The sequence below is a fragment of the Trachinotus anak genome, unplaced genomic scaffold, assembly GCF_046630095.1.
Source record: "Trachinotus anak isolate AG129_WGS33_773 ecotype Australia unplaced genomic scaffold, CSIRO_AGI_Tana_v1 ptg000023l, whole genome shotgun sequence".
In the NCBI taxonomy this organism is placed as follows: Eukaryota; Metazoa; Chordata; class Actinopteri; order Carangiformes; family Carangidae; genus Trachinotus; species Trachinotus anak.
In genome coordinates this window covers 8,439,132-8,455,129 of record NW_027273874.1, presented here as the reverse complement: position 1 = coordinate 8,455,129, position 15,998 = coordinate 8,439,132, and the positions used below count along the sequence as shown (strand labels likewise).

Below are 15,998 nucleotides of genomic sequence, written 5' to 3'. Positions count from 1 at the left end.
CAATTGGGGAGGCTCCCCCTTTTTTTCTTTGGTGAGGGGGTTGCATTTTGATGGTGATGAAGAGCATATATGTAGTTGTGGTTCACCTTTCCTGCTTCAGCTCCCAGACCACAGTCGCAGAGCTCAGGGGAGATTTATGTGCTGCTGTTGTTCTGAAGTCATCCTGCACAGAAACCTCTGCTGTTACTGTTAAAATCCTGACACCAGGTCTGTTGTCACGATGCACACCACCTCTGCAACTACAGAAAATATAACTACACTGTGACGTAGTGGTTCTGACTGCAGCCCCCCTGTGTGTGAACTCTATGGCTTTCAGGGGAGCTCTCTTTTTTCTAGGTGGGTTGATGTTACGGTGACTTGTTCCTCCTACTTGCTTTTCCACCTTTACTTGTTTTTTGAGGAACTGACAAAACCACAAAACCACATTTTTTTTTTCCCTGACTTCTTTTTTTTTTTTTCGTGACTTCTTTTTTTTTTTTTCAAATAACAGGGAAGTGGGAACATGTTCGTTTTGCATTTGTACTGTAATGAAATCATTTTCTGAAATGGAAGATTGAAGTTTTACTATTTAAAGAGCTGAAAAGTGCCTTTATCTCAAAGCTTTGTCTCTGTGCAGGAAAGTTTAATGCAACTGTGAAGGTAAAACAGCTCCTTAAACATGTGTGGTTACTGTAAACTCTTAGTTTTGACTTGAAGTTCTCAGGAAGTGGTTTTTATTGTAATGTACCTAAATCACTTTCTGTGTTTTGATGGTGATGAAGAGCATATATGTAGTTGTTGTTCACCTTTCCTGCTTCAGCTCCCAGACCATCGTTGCGGAGCACATGGGAGATTTCTGTGACGTATAGTATCGGCAAGAAAGCAAATGAGGAAATGGTGACCTCGAACCAGAGCCGCTGAGGTTAAACCGGGGCTGTGATGATACCTGCTGAGCCACGCGACACCTACTGTGGTGCAGATTCAACCATGTGTGTTTTCTCACAGCCCACATTTGTCAGTTCACTGCTCATTGAAAAATGTCCGCAACGCAAATCCAGAAGCTGTCTCAGTCCCCTCCATAGCATCACTGCATGTAGTTACAGTATCTTTATGTAAGTGAAATAGTGATTGCATGAATGATCCATGTTGATGAAGAAAATACATGGAGAAATAATACTGTTAATATTTTCAGGGACCCTTGTTACTGTGTTTAGTTGTAGGTTGACTACTTGGTTTCTATATTTATAGCAGTTCTGCAGAAGAAATGACCCAGGAACCATCTCACCAATCAATTACAACCAATAAAAACGATTAGAGAGTCTGTAGTAAATCAGTTACAGCAGCTACATCAATGAAACACTACTTACACAATCATGCATCAGTATTACTAGTGACAATGACAATGTCATGTACAATAACACATCAGTCAAAGGGGAGATTTTACTAGAGACTGAGTACTTTTACTTCTGATACTTGTTTTGCTTCTGTAGTTCTAGGATTTGAATGCAGGTTAACACACCCAATGCCCATTTCAGGTATCTATTGATATCTGCAAAAAAAAAAAAAAAGACTGAGACTCTACTCACTCACTTTGTGCGACAGTCACAGCAAACCATTTCCTGTCGACACTAGTGTTTTTTTTTCTGTTCTTGTGTCATGATCTTGTCGATGAACTTTTGCTCAGTCTGTAGCTGGAGCTCTTACATACCAGTCAATCTCACATCTGAGCCACTGGACAGAGGTAAGAAAACTGACTGCCTGAAACTTTAAAGGACAGGTTTATATTTAGATAGATAGATAAATTAGATAGATACAACACAATAGCAGCAGTACAACTTCCACTTGCTCAGATGAACACTGTTAACTTTACTGATTAACCAGATTTTTCCCATCACTTAACTGTGAAATCTCTTTAGTAAGGCTTTTCTTTGCAGCTGATATGGACAGTAGAAATTAGAGGTTTCATATGGGCATGTGAGTATTAAAATCCTTTCATTTGTGCTGATATTTTATTGGCTTATATTTTATACAAGATTTTACTGATCAACAGTAAGTACAGTAGCTTTGAGATGGGGGCACTTTTCAGTTCTTTAAATAGTAAAACCAAGCTGCAAACTACATCTAAACAGGAGAGGGGCTCCCATGAAAACATGATTTGTGAAATTTTGGGGGTTCTGTAAAAATATTAACAGCCATTAACAGCCTATGGCTCTGTGCATTGCATGTGACTGGGCAGGAGAATAAATGGGCAGGAAGTAACTGCTGCACCGGGCCCACCAGCATTTCCTGACAACCATAACCAACATTTTTTTCACTCCACCATTCACACCCACACTGGAAAAAGGTGTTTAACTCCCACAGACGCGTGAATGTGGTAAGAGGGGAGCTTCCCCCAATCGCCATATGTCTGACACTGACTAAGCTCATTAAGCTCAGGGATTTCATTGCATTACATATGTAAAACAAACACGTTCTCAGACTGAAACTCTTCAACATTAAAGCTAGACTTTAACACTGCCTGAGAACTTCCTGCCAAAGTTAAGTTTTAAAACTCACAAAACTAAGAGAGTTTACAGTAACTGCATCATTTTAAGGATCTGTTTTACTGTCACAGTTGCATTGTATGTTTTTGTGTTTACACTTTTCACTGTTTACACTGTTCAGAGAAAAGTTATTAGATACAAAGCTGCAACATCACAAAAAAAACGTCAGTGATAAGAGGGTGAAAGCATGAGGAAGCGTGAGGTTTTGGGGGTTTTGGTGACAAGTCACAATCATAAGTTTCACATTTATACATATCTTATTTCTAGAGCCCAATCAACTGTATGTAAGAAAGAGCAGAATTAGACATTTAAAACAGGACTATTACTAAGGAACAAAGACTTTACATTGTAATCTATGGAGTTTCCTTTTTGTTAACAAACATGGTTATGTTTATATTCACTACTTCACAGCCTTTAAGTTTTGATGGACTTGCATTTCATTGTGTGGGTAGGAAACTACCTTCAGTGTTTCTCTGCAGGACGTGTTGTTGAGGCCACAGAGCGGTGGTGAATGAAAAGTGCCTCATTTAACTGTTGAGAAGTTCATTTTCACATAAATCTGAAATCTGCATCATTGACATCTATGTTTTTATTTGCAGAAATATCAGCAACATCTAATAGTCCAGAAGGCCACATATAAATAATATACCTTCAGGAGCATAAAGTTGAATCAGTTTTTCTCCAAACTCGTGAACAATGTAAATTCTTGTCCTTTTTTTTATTCCGCAGCCCAATCACATCAGTGTGAACTGGGGAATCATCTGGAGCAGACGCAGAGCTGCATCACTTCCATGGTGAGGAGACTGAGGATTATTGACACTTTATTCAAGGCACCTCTGGCTCATAGAACAATACACAAATAGATATAACAGGCAGGATAAAAGAAATAGTAAACATGCCATCATATATACCAGGCCCCTGGTGGGTCTGAATATACATATAGGTGTTTCTGTATCATTTAACATAAAATAATTCATAAGAAATGAGATTTAATAAAATTAATAAAGCTTTTTATTGGTTGAAACATCGTTTTTGTTGTGGTTTCAATGTTTACATACTAAAAAAGTTAATTCAGTTACAATAGATTATTTCAAATGAAATTGTTTATATCTTTATATATTATATATTATATAGATATATATTCTTTATATATCTTTCACTGCTGAGGTTACTAAGACTTTCTTTCTTTTCTCGTGTCAGGATTTATCTGATGATGTCATAATCAAGAGAACTTGTGATGCGTCCCGTCTGCAGCAGGAGTCTTTTTCAATGTCACTCATTCTCTCATCTGAGCAGCTGGACACAGGTAAGAAAACTGTGACTGATGAGCAGAGCGTAAAAAGATTAGTCATAACTACCATAAGTGTGTCACAAGTGTGACGAGTTGATTTTGGTGAGAAGTCAAATTATTTTCTTCTCCAGTTAAATGACAATGTTTGGTAACTGTGTCAATCTAATATCAGGAAATAAAACTCCTGGTCTCAGAGCCCTGCCAACTTTATTCTCAAACGTTTACTTAAATTGTGATGGACTCACACACCACTGTGTGGGGGCGTTGTAAAAATAGGAACTTCTTTTAATGTCTCTAACAAGGAGACACTTTTTTTCTTTTTTAGTTAATTTTCATATGAATCTGAAACCAGCATCATTGACATCTATGTTTTCTTATGCTAGCTGTCTTCTTTCTCTTCCCTGGCACATCACCATCATTAAAGCAAAGATATCAGGAACATCTAATATTCCAGAAAAAGGCCACTGTCGGACACATTCAGGAGCATATAGCTGAAACGAAACCATGTCAGTTCTTGTCAGTAATTACCCTTTTTTTACTCTACAGCCCAATCACAACAACTGGGAAATCATCTGGAGCAAACACAGAGCTGCATCACTTCCATGGTGAGGAGACTGAGGATTTTTAACAGTTTATTAAAGGCACCTCTGGCTCATAGAACAAACAATACACAAATAGATATAACAGGTGGGATAAAAGACACAATAAGTAAACAAGCTTTACACAGTTGGCCCAATATGGGTTTTAATATTTAGTGCAAGTCTCTCATACATTCACACATCATGTTCATTCCAAGCAGCTTCAAGACGACTCTTAGGAAAACTTTGGGGGACGTCATGGAGGCCACGTCCATCTTTATTTACAGTCTATGGTTCACTCCCCGCTCTAGGAGAGTTCAATGATGCCATCTTAGTCAGTCAATGAAACCAGGAAATAAAAATTGAGGCAAATAGGGAGGAGCTGAGGTTAGATAGCATCATGTCTGAGTGTGATAAGCTGGGTCACCAGTCAGTCAAGGCAAACACACCCCCCAACATACTCTACATCTTTAATATCTTGGTAAGACAGAGTTTTTCACCATGTTGCACAGATATTCAGTGTGCCCAGATGATGGAACATAATGATCCCCCAATGAATGGATGATTTTAGGATGAATTATAACTTTGGTGATCCCAGAGTTAGTGCCGCCATTAGGTCAAAATTTTATTTGTCCAGTCCTTTGGGTCATGATCAAAAACCTAATGTACTTTGTGTTTTCTGCTAAATAATTATTCAAATATTACCGTGCTAACATGCTATCTGTGTTTATCATCTGTAGGGTACCAACCAACTCTCAGGAGCCTCTTTCAGACAAGGGCTCAACCCAGTGGGCACCACACAGCAGTAAGTAAACTCAGTAACTAATTGGTCATAATTAAAAGTTATTTTCCTGGAACACACCTCACTATCTGGAGTGCATAGAATAAATTATTTAACTGTGTTAACCTGAATCAAAAGAGGGAAACAAGGATTTTATTTCATGACACAACACAAGCAAATAATCCAAGTCTCAGTTGGAGCCAATCACACAGTGGCAGCTGGTGTCCCCCCAAGTCAGTGCAATGTTTTGTTTGTTCCTTTATTCCTTCTGAAGGATTAACTAACACCACCAGTTCCTAATATTCACATATCTGTAGTAGATGGAAACACACATTCATTTAAATTATCTTTGCTGATTGTTTTTTAAAATTGGTTGAAGATTCTGTAAATGATTGACACTGACATAGCCAGTAAAATCCTTATGGATGTTTTGATGATCCACCGACCGACCAGGATTCAAGCTGGTAATCCACCAGTGCTCTGGTCTTATCCATTTTTTTGTCAGAGGCCTTTTAGACAAAAAAATCTGCATTGCCACTTTCACCTGAACACTGTGAAATGCGCTGTGTCAGCTCATGTGTGGGCAGTGCCTGTGTCTTGCATGGGGAGGGATAGTGGTTAAACAGGGAGGGACTTGGATGCCTAAAACAAAGAACAGAAAGTTGCAGATAGAACACAGAAGGAGGGAGTGACCCACCAATGACCTTATTACTTCTCTATCTCTTTACATAGAAAAAAAATTATTCGCTGCTTTACTCTTGTTTACAATCTCGTATATGTAACCTTTAAAATTTCATTACATTTAGATAAAGAATTAACATCTATGAAAAGAAATTCACTGTGTCCTTGCTTTAAAAACCTGGCAAAAGTAGGTTAAGAGAATACAGAAAGTCAAGAGTTCAGACACTCAGAGTTCATCCTGGTTACTCCTAATATTGTTTAGATTTTTGTGTCCTGTGCGATGTTGTTAACTCTAACAGTATCATCATCATCATCATCATGAACATTATCACCATCACTTTCTCCAGTAACATCATGCCTGGGAACTGTCCGGAAAACTCACTGATTGTCCGTGAGGCGCTGAGGTTGAACCTCCCTTCCCACCTGGTCCTTCAGAACACCCAGCACAGGGTTCAAACCCACGGTGAAAACTACACTGACCTGAAGGACCTGGTCGCAGATGTGTTTGCACCAAACAAGTGGTCTGGGAACCAGGAGGTTCCCATGGAAACAAACCAGCTGGAGGATGCACTGATGATGGAGAGCCTGGTGGTGAAGGAGGCTCTGCGGATGGGTGTGCCTCCTCACCTCATCAAGCCAAAGCTTCGCACCAAGATCTTATCCAACGGAATCGGCTACGCTGATGTCAACGAGCTGCTCACAGATCTGAATGTAAAGTGGAAGAAAACTACAAATTTATCAATAAAGTTTTCTCAGTAAGTTACGGCTGATGCTTTTATCCAGAAAGTACCATCCTTCCACAGTTTACTCATGAGGAAGTAATGTACTGTAGGTACAACTACAAACAGACAGTTTTTTTCCTTACAATTATATTTTCTTTATTGGCTGATCAGCGAAATTCCTGCAGTGTTACAGGTACTACCTTTAAACGTTTCTTTTGACCAAAGAACAGTCCAAAGACCATTAAACATTCAGACAGAATCTAAAGAAAGCTTCCAGAAAGCTAGAATCAGCAAATGTTTGGTATTTTTACTTGAAAACTAACAATTATCAATTATCAAAATAGTTTCCATTCAAAATCATTTCCAGTCCATTTTTTCAAACCTGTTTGAGATCCAGATTCATATTAATCCAGTTTAGTGTGAACAGAGTCTCAGTGTTAATAGAAACTTCAGTGAAGAGCTGCAACACACAGATACACAATATACATATACATGATACTGTCAACAGTAGATTTGTTGCTTTTTACTTCTGGCAGACCATATTTCATATGTAAGTATGAGAGTGAGAATAAAACACAGATTTCATGCAGTGTGAGACCTCAGTGTCAGTGCAGTACCCTCGCTTCACGTTTTCACAAAAAAGTATAGTTTCAGTCTGTTGTCATTTTACATCATCGATGGTTCAGCTTAAATTCAAATTGGATGAAGACAGACCACAGTAATGTCCTCATTAATAACTGTCTAACTGCTTAATTTGGGTTTTAATGATGACGTGATCAGTGATATATATATATATATATATATATGCCTGGACTTTATAAAGATTTATTTCCAACACTACAACCTGACTTGTTCTTTTAAATCTCATCTGTACCATGTTAAAATTGCCTTTTCAGAGGCAAAGCGGTTTGTGTACAAAACAGATGCTCATAAACTGTGAACTTAGTAAATCCAGTAGAATATATCTTCATGCTCTGTTAGCATGTCTCCAACTGTTATCTGTGCAATTTTCCCTTCAATACAAACACAATGAGGAGTGAGAAGCAGTCACACAAACACCTGAGTACATGTGGCCCTAAAAGTCTGCAAAAAACTCCAAGAATGTGTTTGAGTCCGAATCACAGAGCTGATCAACATCACCCTGATCAATACTGATCAATAGTGAGTCTGCAGACTGTGAGAGTCAGTAGAAAAAGAAGTTGATAAAGCGTCCTCCTGTCTTCATATGTCATCCATCCGCTCCTACACTTCCATTTTCTCTCGGATCCAAGGTCAGATCATATCAATAATCGAAGACTGATGAACACACCGATCAAACTGATTTAACAGGCACGAGAGGAGTTGAAACAACGGCGTTGCGTCTGTTCCTGAAAGTTACTCTTTCAATTTGGAATGTAACGCTCTCTGCAGAGAAGACAGAAGAAAGTGAGAGAGAGACAAACAGGGAAAAAACAGTCAGAAACAAACTACCTGTGCTACAAAGCTGGTTATCAGCTCAGCTCAGTCAACCCTGGGTTTACCTGTCCAGCTACCAGTGTGTTCGTGTGACAGAGGCGGAGCTTTTCATTATAAGCAACACTGTCAGAACCGTGGATAAAGTACTTAATATGATAGGAGAAGAAACACTGGTATCTACAGGTAAAATTCAGTTACAGCGACATCCAAAAGGAATATTCATTAAGGTCAAGTCTTAACAATATGATCACATGACTAGAATAACAAAGAAATGTTTGAAATGATTTCCAATGACTAAAGTCAGGCTAAAGATAAACTGTTGATAAGTGCATTAATTATTATGTTTCTTTCTTAGTATTTTTTGCTCTTTTGTGTGGTGATGGACAAACTATTATGAACATGTGAAGCCAGTTAACAGTTAATGTCAGATTGTTTCTGCTGCCAGAGCAGATATGAGAAGTAGTTGATGTGTGATGAGGTCAGTCACTCTAACCCTAACCCAAATCAAAGACATCACAGGTTTAGTTTTTATTTCCAGTTCTGCTCATGCGCATGTTATTCTGAGCTGCAGTGATGAAGAGGAGAGTAAAAGCTTCATCATTGTCAGCAATCCTGTCGTATTAAAGATTCTGTGTTCGGTTCAAATGAAGTTATAATAGTTCTGATGTAGTTATTTAGTGTGATAAACTATTTTGTTTGTTGGAATCTCTGTTTTAAAACCAGAGTGGACACATGGAAAGACAACTGTAAATATCTACTGCTCGTTATTATTTATCACTTTATTGTAAACTATTTTGTTCTTGCAGGCTTTTGTAGAAATGATGATTCAGTTTTTCCAGGTATCTGATTGGTCAGTATTTTGACTATTAACAGGTTTTTTTCTGACCGTCTGAGGTTAACCTGCTCCTGAGCAGTTTAGTAGTTCAGCATCAGTTGCCGTGGTGATTTACCCTGGTAAGAAGTGTAACACCATCGTAGGACTGTTAAACATGAAGTTACCTCAATAACCTCAAGTCCTGCTTTGTGGTACAGATCTCTGGATGGTCAGTGTTACTTTGCAGTGAGGGCCTCATGGAAAAACTCCAGAGACACCCAACCAGTGAAAACAAGCAACCACAGTCAAATAGACAGACAAGTAACCTTTCAAAAAAAAGAACAATAGACAAACAAACAACCACAGATAAATAAACAACACTGACCTTCGACCATAAGAAGCACCGTTTTCCATCTCAGGAAGTTTCCGTCCTTGTAGACACTGCATCTGTATTCTCCTGTGTCTCCGTCTGTGGGGTATTTCAGGGTCAGACTCAGGTCTCCAGTTCTTAGCAGCTCTTCATTCATCTCTGTGCGGCCTCTGTAAATGTGGTCCTGTTCTTCAGGATGGTCAGAACCATTCTGATACACGTGGACCTTCCTGTAACTGTTCTTCCACTCCACTCTGACATCTTCAGGTAGGTCAGCTGTAGTGTTGAAAGGCAGCAGGACAGACTCCACCCCTTCCTCCACCGCCACCCTCACCCTTTGGACTGAAAGAAAATTGTAGAGAAACCATAAGAGCAGAACCAGATAAGACCAGAGGGTAACATGGGACAAATCCAGAAGCTAAACCCGGGTGTTGAAGGTGTTGGGGCTCATCAGTTTTGATGGTGTTGTGATTTTCTTGTCCATGTGCTGCTGTATGTTGCTTTTCTTCATGACATTTACATTTATGGATCAAAATTTTAGCACTGAAGAGAAGAAGATTTCAAATCCAACAATGCGTCAACTTTTGTCAGTATCATTGTTTTCATCCAAAAGAATCATCTCTGTGGTGGAAATGAATCTTAGTTCCTGACAGCATTTCACAGGCATGTTCAATATGCTACACTCTGACACATGAACATTCATCAAATCAAGGTCTCATATTTCCTGTAGTAACATCACTCAAACCACAGAACCCACTCAGCTCGTCACTACATCATCCTGTGTAGGAGGATCCTCAACATCAGTTTTGATGCTATCAGCGCTGGTTAGAGTTTACATGAGGGGCCTTCACATCAACACAGGCACCTATGAACGACAGCTTACCGTTCTCTTCCAGTTCACTAGTTACCTTGATGTGTGGCTTGATGTTGCTGCTGTGACACCACGTGTCAGCTGAGGTCGAAGCTTGAATCAGCATCTTCCTGTTGTTAACCACCTGTCATCACATGACTCAGCTTCCATGCTGAGGTCACATGATGACAACTGAGCCATGCCAACTTGGGTTAAAATTTTGTTGAAAAAAATTTACATTTAACTGACCTCTGACCTGTATCTACAGCACTGACCTTTGACCTGGACCTTCAGTTGTTTCTTCATCAGAATGTTTCCCTCCCTGGTGTAGACACTGCATCTGTATTTTCCTGTGTCTCCGTCTGTGGGGTATTTCAGGGTCAGACTCAGGTCTCCAGCTCTTAGCAGCTCTTCATTCATCTCTGTGCGGCCTCTGTAAACCTGGTTCTGTTCTTCAGGATGCTCAGAACCATTCTGATACACGTGGATTGTCCTGTAACTTTCCCTCCACTCCACTCTAACATCTTTAGGCAGGCCAGCTGTAGTTTTAAAGGGCAGCTTAACAGACTCCACCCCTTCCTCCACCACCACCTTTTGGACTGAGAGAACAACAAACCACAACATCAACTGTACGGAGAGCAGAAACAGTTTTTCATCACTTTGACCTATATCTACAGCACTGACTTTTGATCTGTATTTACATCACTGACCTTTGACCTTGACCTTAAATTTTTTCTCCATCTTGATGATTCTCCACTTGTTGTAGACAGTGCAGGTAAAGATTCCTCCATCTGTGGGGTATTTCAGGGTCAGACTCAGGTCTCCAGTTCTCCGCAGGTTCCTGTTCATCGCTGTTTGACCTCTGTAAAACCAGTTCTGTTCTTCAGGGAGATCAGAACCATTCTGATACATGTGGACTGTCCTGTAACTGTCCCTCCACTCCACTCTGACATCTTTAGGCAGGTAAGCTGTGGTTTTGAAGGGCAGCTTAACAGACTCCACCCCTTCCTCCACCACCACCTTATGAACTGAAAGAACAACAAACCACAACATCAACTGTACGGAGAGCAGAAAAGAACTGATCAGAAACGCCATCAAAGGCCTCTGGTAAACTGATGCCCACTATTTCAAAGATATTAAGATTTAACTACACGTATAAAAACAAGATCTACTGAATATATCCACTCTCAGTGGAGTGTAGCTTCCTGGAGCTGTGGCTATAAATATTCGGGTTTCTGTGATTGATATATAAGTATGAAATGAAGGGTCTTTTCTTACTAAAAGTATAATGGAGACCATTGACAAAGGAGTTCTCATTGTACCCATTGTTGTAGAGAATGTATGCCAATGTATGGCTGCCTTTATGACACGAAAACAATCCCTGTCCAGTCGAATGTTTTCATCCATATCTAAAGTAATCTCCGTCCATACTAAGACAAGCCTGATTAGAGCCAATCAGGAGCCACCGTTGGTGTCTACGTCATCATTTCTAAAGGTCTCTGTTTGTGTCTACAACACAACCCTGGAGTTTTAGACTAAAACGGGTCCAGCAGTGTTTCTGAAAGTCTCTGTTTTAAGGGGCTTACTTTGGAGGAGAGTGGACGGAGGAGGAAACAGAGAAGAAGAGATGAGTTTAAAACTAAAACGTAGTGATGTGGACGTAGCTTTTAACTGTGTGTGAAAAGGGCTAGAGAGGTGTGGTATTAGAACACACACACACTCAAACAACATACCTCTCTTGATAAATTCCCTGTGACACATATATGCTCCAAGACCCACAATGACACCTACAGAAACAGCCAGGACAGCCAGGAGAACCCAGATTTCAACTCGGACAGAGTATGGTTCTGTGGACAAGACAAACAAACAAGAAATTGACCTTTACATCCCTCCTTGTATTCCTGCATCACTATTAATTCAAATAAGGTTCGTCCTTGTGCTCACTAACAGGTGTTACTTAATGGACGATGTCAAAAGGATCGATAAGCCACTGCTGATTGGTTGTTGTGGCCAGTATCAATATGATAACCAATGATATTGATCCTGTCCAGTACATCCTTTTAAATCAATTTTTCAAAGGATTTCATAACTAAAGGTGGTAGCTGGTGGCTTGTGGTCATTCAGAGACCAAGGATGTTTAACCTTTACCTCAGGACTGTTTCTATCCTTTGGGAACCCTCTTCTAACCAAACAACAAAGATTCTGAACCAAAACCTGCGCCATTTTATTTTGTTTCATTAGCTAAGTATTTACAATTCTTGGAGATACAGGGTGGTAGGAATTCAGTATTATAATTTTTCAAAAAGCATTTTCATGCACATATAATCATGCACATCAAATCTAGAGAGATTGACCTGTATCTACAGAATGGACCTCTGGCCTGTATCTATTGTAGGTTTGTATTGTAGGTAGGTTAGAATTTTCTGCTGACCTTTGACCTGCAGCTGTATGTCTCTCAGTGTCATCTCATTTCCATATGCCGTCATGGTGCAGGTGTAGTTGCCGCTGTCAGAGATGTGGGGTTTTCTCAGAATGAGGCTGAGGTCTCCAGTTATCAGACCGTCAGTCTTCATGGATGTGCGGCCGCTGTAACGCTGGTTTTGGTTATGAAAGTCATCACCTTGCCTACGATGCTGATGGACGGTTGAAGGATTGAGATCGTTGCGGGTCCATACCACTGTGGGGTGCTTGGGTACAGAAGAGTCCTCGCAGGGCAGCACGACCAACTCCACCCCATCACAGACCTCCACAATGTCGGCATGCTGGGAAACTAAGGCCACAGAGACAGTAACATGAATCAGCTGTGTCCTAGAGTCCACAGTGTGAACTGCAGGTCACATGACCTTTGGCCACTACAGGCTTCTTGTTGTGAAGAAGTGGTCACTATGGTAGACATGTGGGAACACAAAAAATTATGTTGCTCAAAGCATTGCTCCTGAAAAATATCTTACTGATGAATGCCTGATTATTGATTTTCAAAGTGGTTTGTTGAGCTTGTCAATTGTATTGGTGTCTTTATTTCTGAAATGGCTGCAGAGGGTTAAAACCTCACAGGCTGGGGCGCCCCGGTAGTTCACCTAGTACAGCACGTGTCATTAAGGCTGAGTAACCACAGCAGCCTAGGTTCAAATGTGGCACATGGCCTGACTTTCCTGCCTCTTTCTCTCACTGTGGCTGTCACAATAAACAAAACAAAAAAAATGCCCAAAAATTAATTAAAAAAAACTCACAGGCTAAAGTTAGTGTAGATATTGCTGCCATTTCTCAGAGAATGTGGTAGGCAAAGGTCAAGTCATGGACCTAGACAAAACAATGATGACTGAAGTACTGAGATGCTGAGGAGGTGGAAACAGTGTTATGAGCTGCAGCTAATCAGAGTTAAAGAGTGGCCGCAGGGCAGTAAACCACAGGAGAATATCAGGCAACAGGAACATGAACAGTGGTGGCTGCAGTCAGAGAAATGCACAAGAATAAAACTAAATTCTTACTCATGTAACAAAAAGGTCTGTTTCTGTAGAAATCCAGACACTAATAATAATAATCTGAGCCTGTCAGGGATGTACTTTTACTATGACAATTGTCACATGTGCATCTGCATGGATGAGTTGTACTAATAACACACAGACACATACACATGTGGGATTCATACTTCATACTTTGTATGCTTACCAAGCTGGCAAGGGTGTGGAGAATGCAAAACTCTTCATCCCTGAAAGAGTGTATAAGCATCTTGAGAAACCTAAATCTCATGTGAGACTTGTATTTGGGGATTTTTCTTCAACTTTCAATATGATGTAGTATCCTGTTTCAATGGACCAACATATTTCTTATTTTAAATTACCTGACCAACTTTTGATGTTGCTTTTGGATTTAGACAGAATGCAGCAGGTTTTTGTGAATGAACATATGTCCAGCACCAATGTGTCAAATATGGGCTCATCCCAAGGTTGTGCCCTGTTCTCTCAGCCAGTCAGCTCATGTCCTACCTGACTTTGTGAAATGGTGTAATGATACCTTTCTAAACCTTAACGTATCAAAAATTAAGAAATTAATCATTGATTTCAGGCAAAGTAGTGATAAACCAAAAGCTAGCATCATACACGGTCAGGGTGTTCAAATAGGACATGTATAAGTATCTAGGACCAGTGTTCGACTCTCAGCTTAAGTTTGATATAAAGACAGAGTCAGTTGTGAAGAGGGGACAACAGAGGATCCACTTACTGCAGAAGCTAAACTCCTGTCATGTATGTGATACTATTTTATGTCATTTTTAACAGTCATTCATTGAAAGTCTTCTAAGTTTCTCCTTTATTTGCACACACTACATACCTTCTGTGTTCTTACTCCTTTTATACAAGATGACACTATAAAGAGCAACAAGCAGGACAATCAGGAGAACAGGGACGGCTGCGATAACCCAGGTCCTGACGGGTGTGAGTTCTGTGGTCAACACAAACAACATCACATTAAAATCTTAAAATAAGTATAAATATGAATTAGTTCATCTAAAGTTATAAGTAAAAAATTCCTCACACCTCACAAGCACTAACAAACACACACTCTATGTACCTTTTGTGTTCTTCCTTTTTTCAGACATGACGACACCATGAAAAACAGCAAGAGCCAGGAGAAACAAAACAACTACACCCACCAGGACATCTGGGACAATATTGTACCAGACTTGTGGAGGTTCTGTAGTTGACACAAACAACAACATGACATTAAAATCTTAAAAATAAATCAATAAAATAAATGAACAACACATTTCTGATTCTACTTGACTCTGACCTCTGACCAGCAGTGGTACTTCTGTCCGGCTCACTTCTTGCTCAAACTCAGTGACAGTGCAGGTGTAGGTGCTGCTGTCACTGATGATGGGTTTTGCCAACGTGAGGCTGAGGTTTCCAGTTTTCAGAGCGTCAATCATCATTGACGTTCGGCCGCTGAAACGCTGGTTTTGGTCTTTCAGTTTATCACCTTCAAGCTGACGCTGGTGGACAGTTGCAGGACTAAGATCATAGCGGCTCCATACCACAATGGGTTCGCCCATTTTAAACGTGGGAAACTCACAGTCCAGTAGGACAGTGTCCTCCCCCTCATACAGCTCCACAGCTGAGATGTGCTGAGATACTGTGAGGACACACAGACAGTAAGCATCCATCTCAGCAGCCTCATCACTCCTCCTTAGGCTGCCTTGAACCAAATCACCACATTTTAACACCACTGACTCATTGCTTTTCTTTTTCTTGTTGCTCTCACTGTTTAGACTTTTATTTGTTTTACTTTTACTATTTGTTTTCTCAAGCAACCCTCTTTTCCTTCCATCTCTCCAACACATCTTCAGTAGGAGGGACTAATACTCAGTGCAAAGACAGCACTGATAGAGATGCGGAGGCAGTTTATAGAAATGAGATACACGCTGAGTGTTTTTCGCTGAGGAGGAGAAAAAAAAGTTTTCATTGAATCATCATGTGGTTGAACAGGAAGAGGCCGCACACGCAGCCAGACCAGCCACCAGGACAGAAAAGCTCAGGTTACGACACACCTAGAGGGGGCGTGGCTTCATTCTATCCTCAGCACACCATTACTCCACTATATCATTATGTAAAAAATAGTTGTTTGCTGCTTCATTATTGTTTAACATTCCATATGTAACTTTTAAAGAGAAATGAAATGAAGTCTATGGAAATGATGCAGTGTTGGATCAGTCGGCACAGAGAGGGTAAGGTTTTCTTACCGTACAAAAGAACCACAAACACTTCAAACATCTTCATCCTCCTGTAAAACTACAATAACCACAAAGTTGCCATAAATCTGCTTCTTACTAAACTAACGCTCCAAAAACACCTTCAGAACTTCAGTCCACAGCCAGTTCTCACTTCCTCCTGATAATCTACTGAAACTATAGTTTCACTTTGAACTGCAGGAAGATTT

The 15,998-nt window shown here is 40.1% G+C and overlaps 2 protein-coding genes across 2 annotated transcripts; one reads left to right on the top strand and one right to left on the bottom strand.

Annotated features, from left to right (window-relative positions):
• The first annotated feature begins 1,647 nt into the window (after window positions 1-1,647).
• On the top strand, window positions 1,648-6,612 carry LOC139606640 (uncharacterized). Its single transcript, XM_071458901.1, has 6 exons — window positions 1,648-1,720; window positions 3,252-3,316; window positions 3,723-3,828; window positions 4,360-4,418; window positions 5,132-5,196; window positions 6,201-6,612. Exons 1-6 carry the CDS (start codon window positions 1,648-1,650, stop codon window positions 6,610-6,612), a joined length of 780 nt encoding a protein of 259 aa, XP_071315002.1.
• On the bottom strand, window positions 4,439-15,961 carry LOC139607005 (butyrophilin-like protein 2). Its single transcript, XM_071459539.1, has 10 exons — window positions 15,802-15,961; window positions 14,853-15,194; window positions 14,634-14,756; window positions 14,394-14,504; window positions 12,496-12,834; window positions 11,798-11,911; window positions 10,775-11,092; window positions 10,340-10,663; window positions 9,230-9,556; window positions 4,439-7,979 (listed from the first exon to the last, which is right to left on the bottom strand). Exons 1-10 carry the CDS (start codon window positions 15,836-15,838, stop codon window positions 7,888-7,890), a joined length of 2,127 nt encoding a protein of 708 aa, XP_071315640.1. The 5' UTR covers window positions 15,839-15,961; the 3' UTR covers window positions 4,439-7,887.
• Window positions 15,962-15,998: the final 37 nt, after the last annotated feature.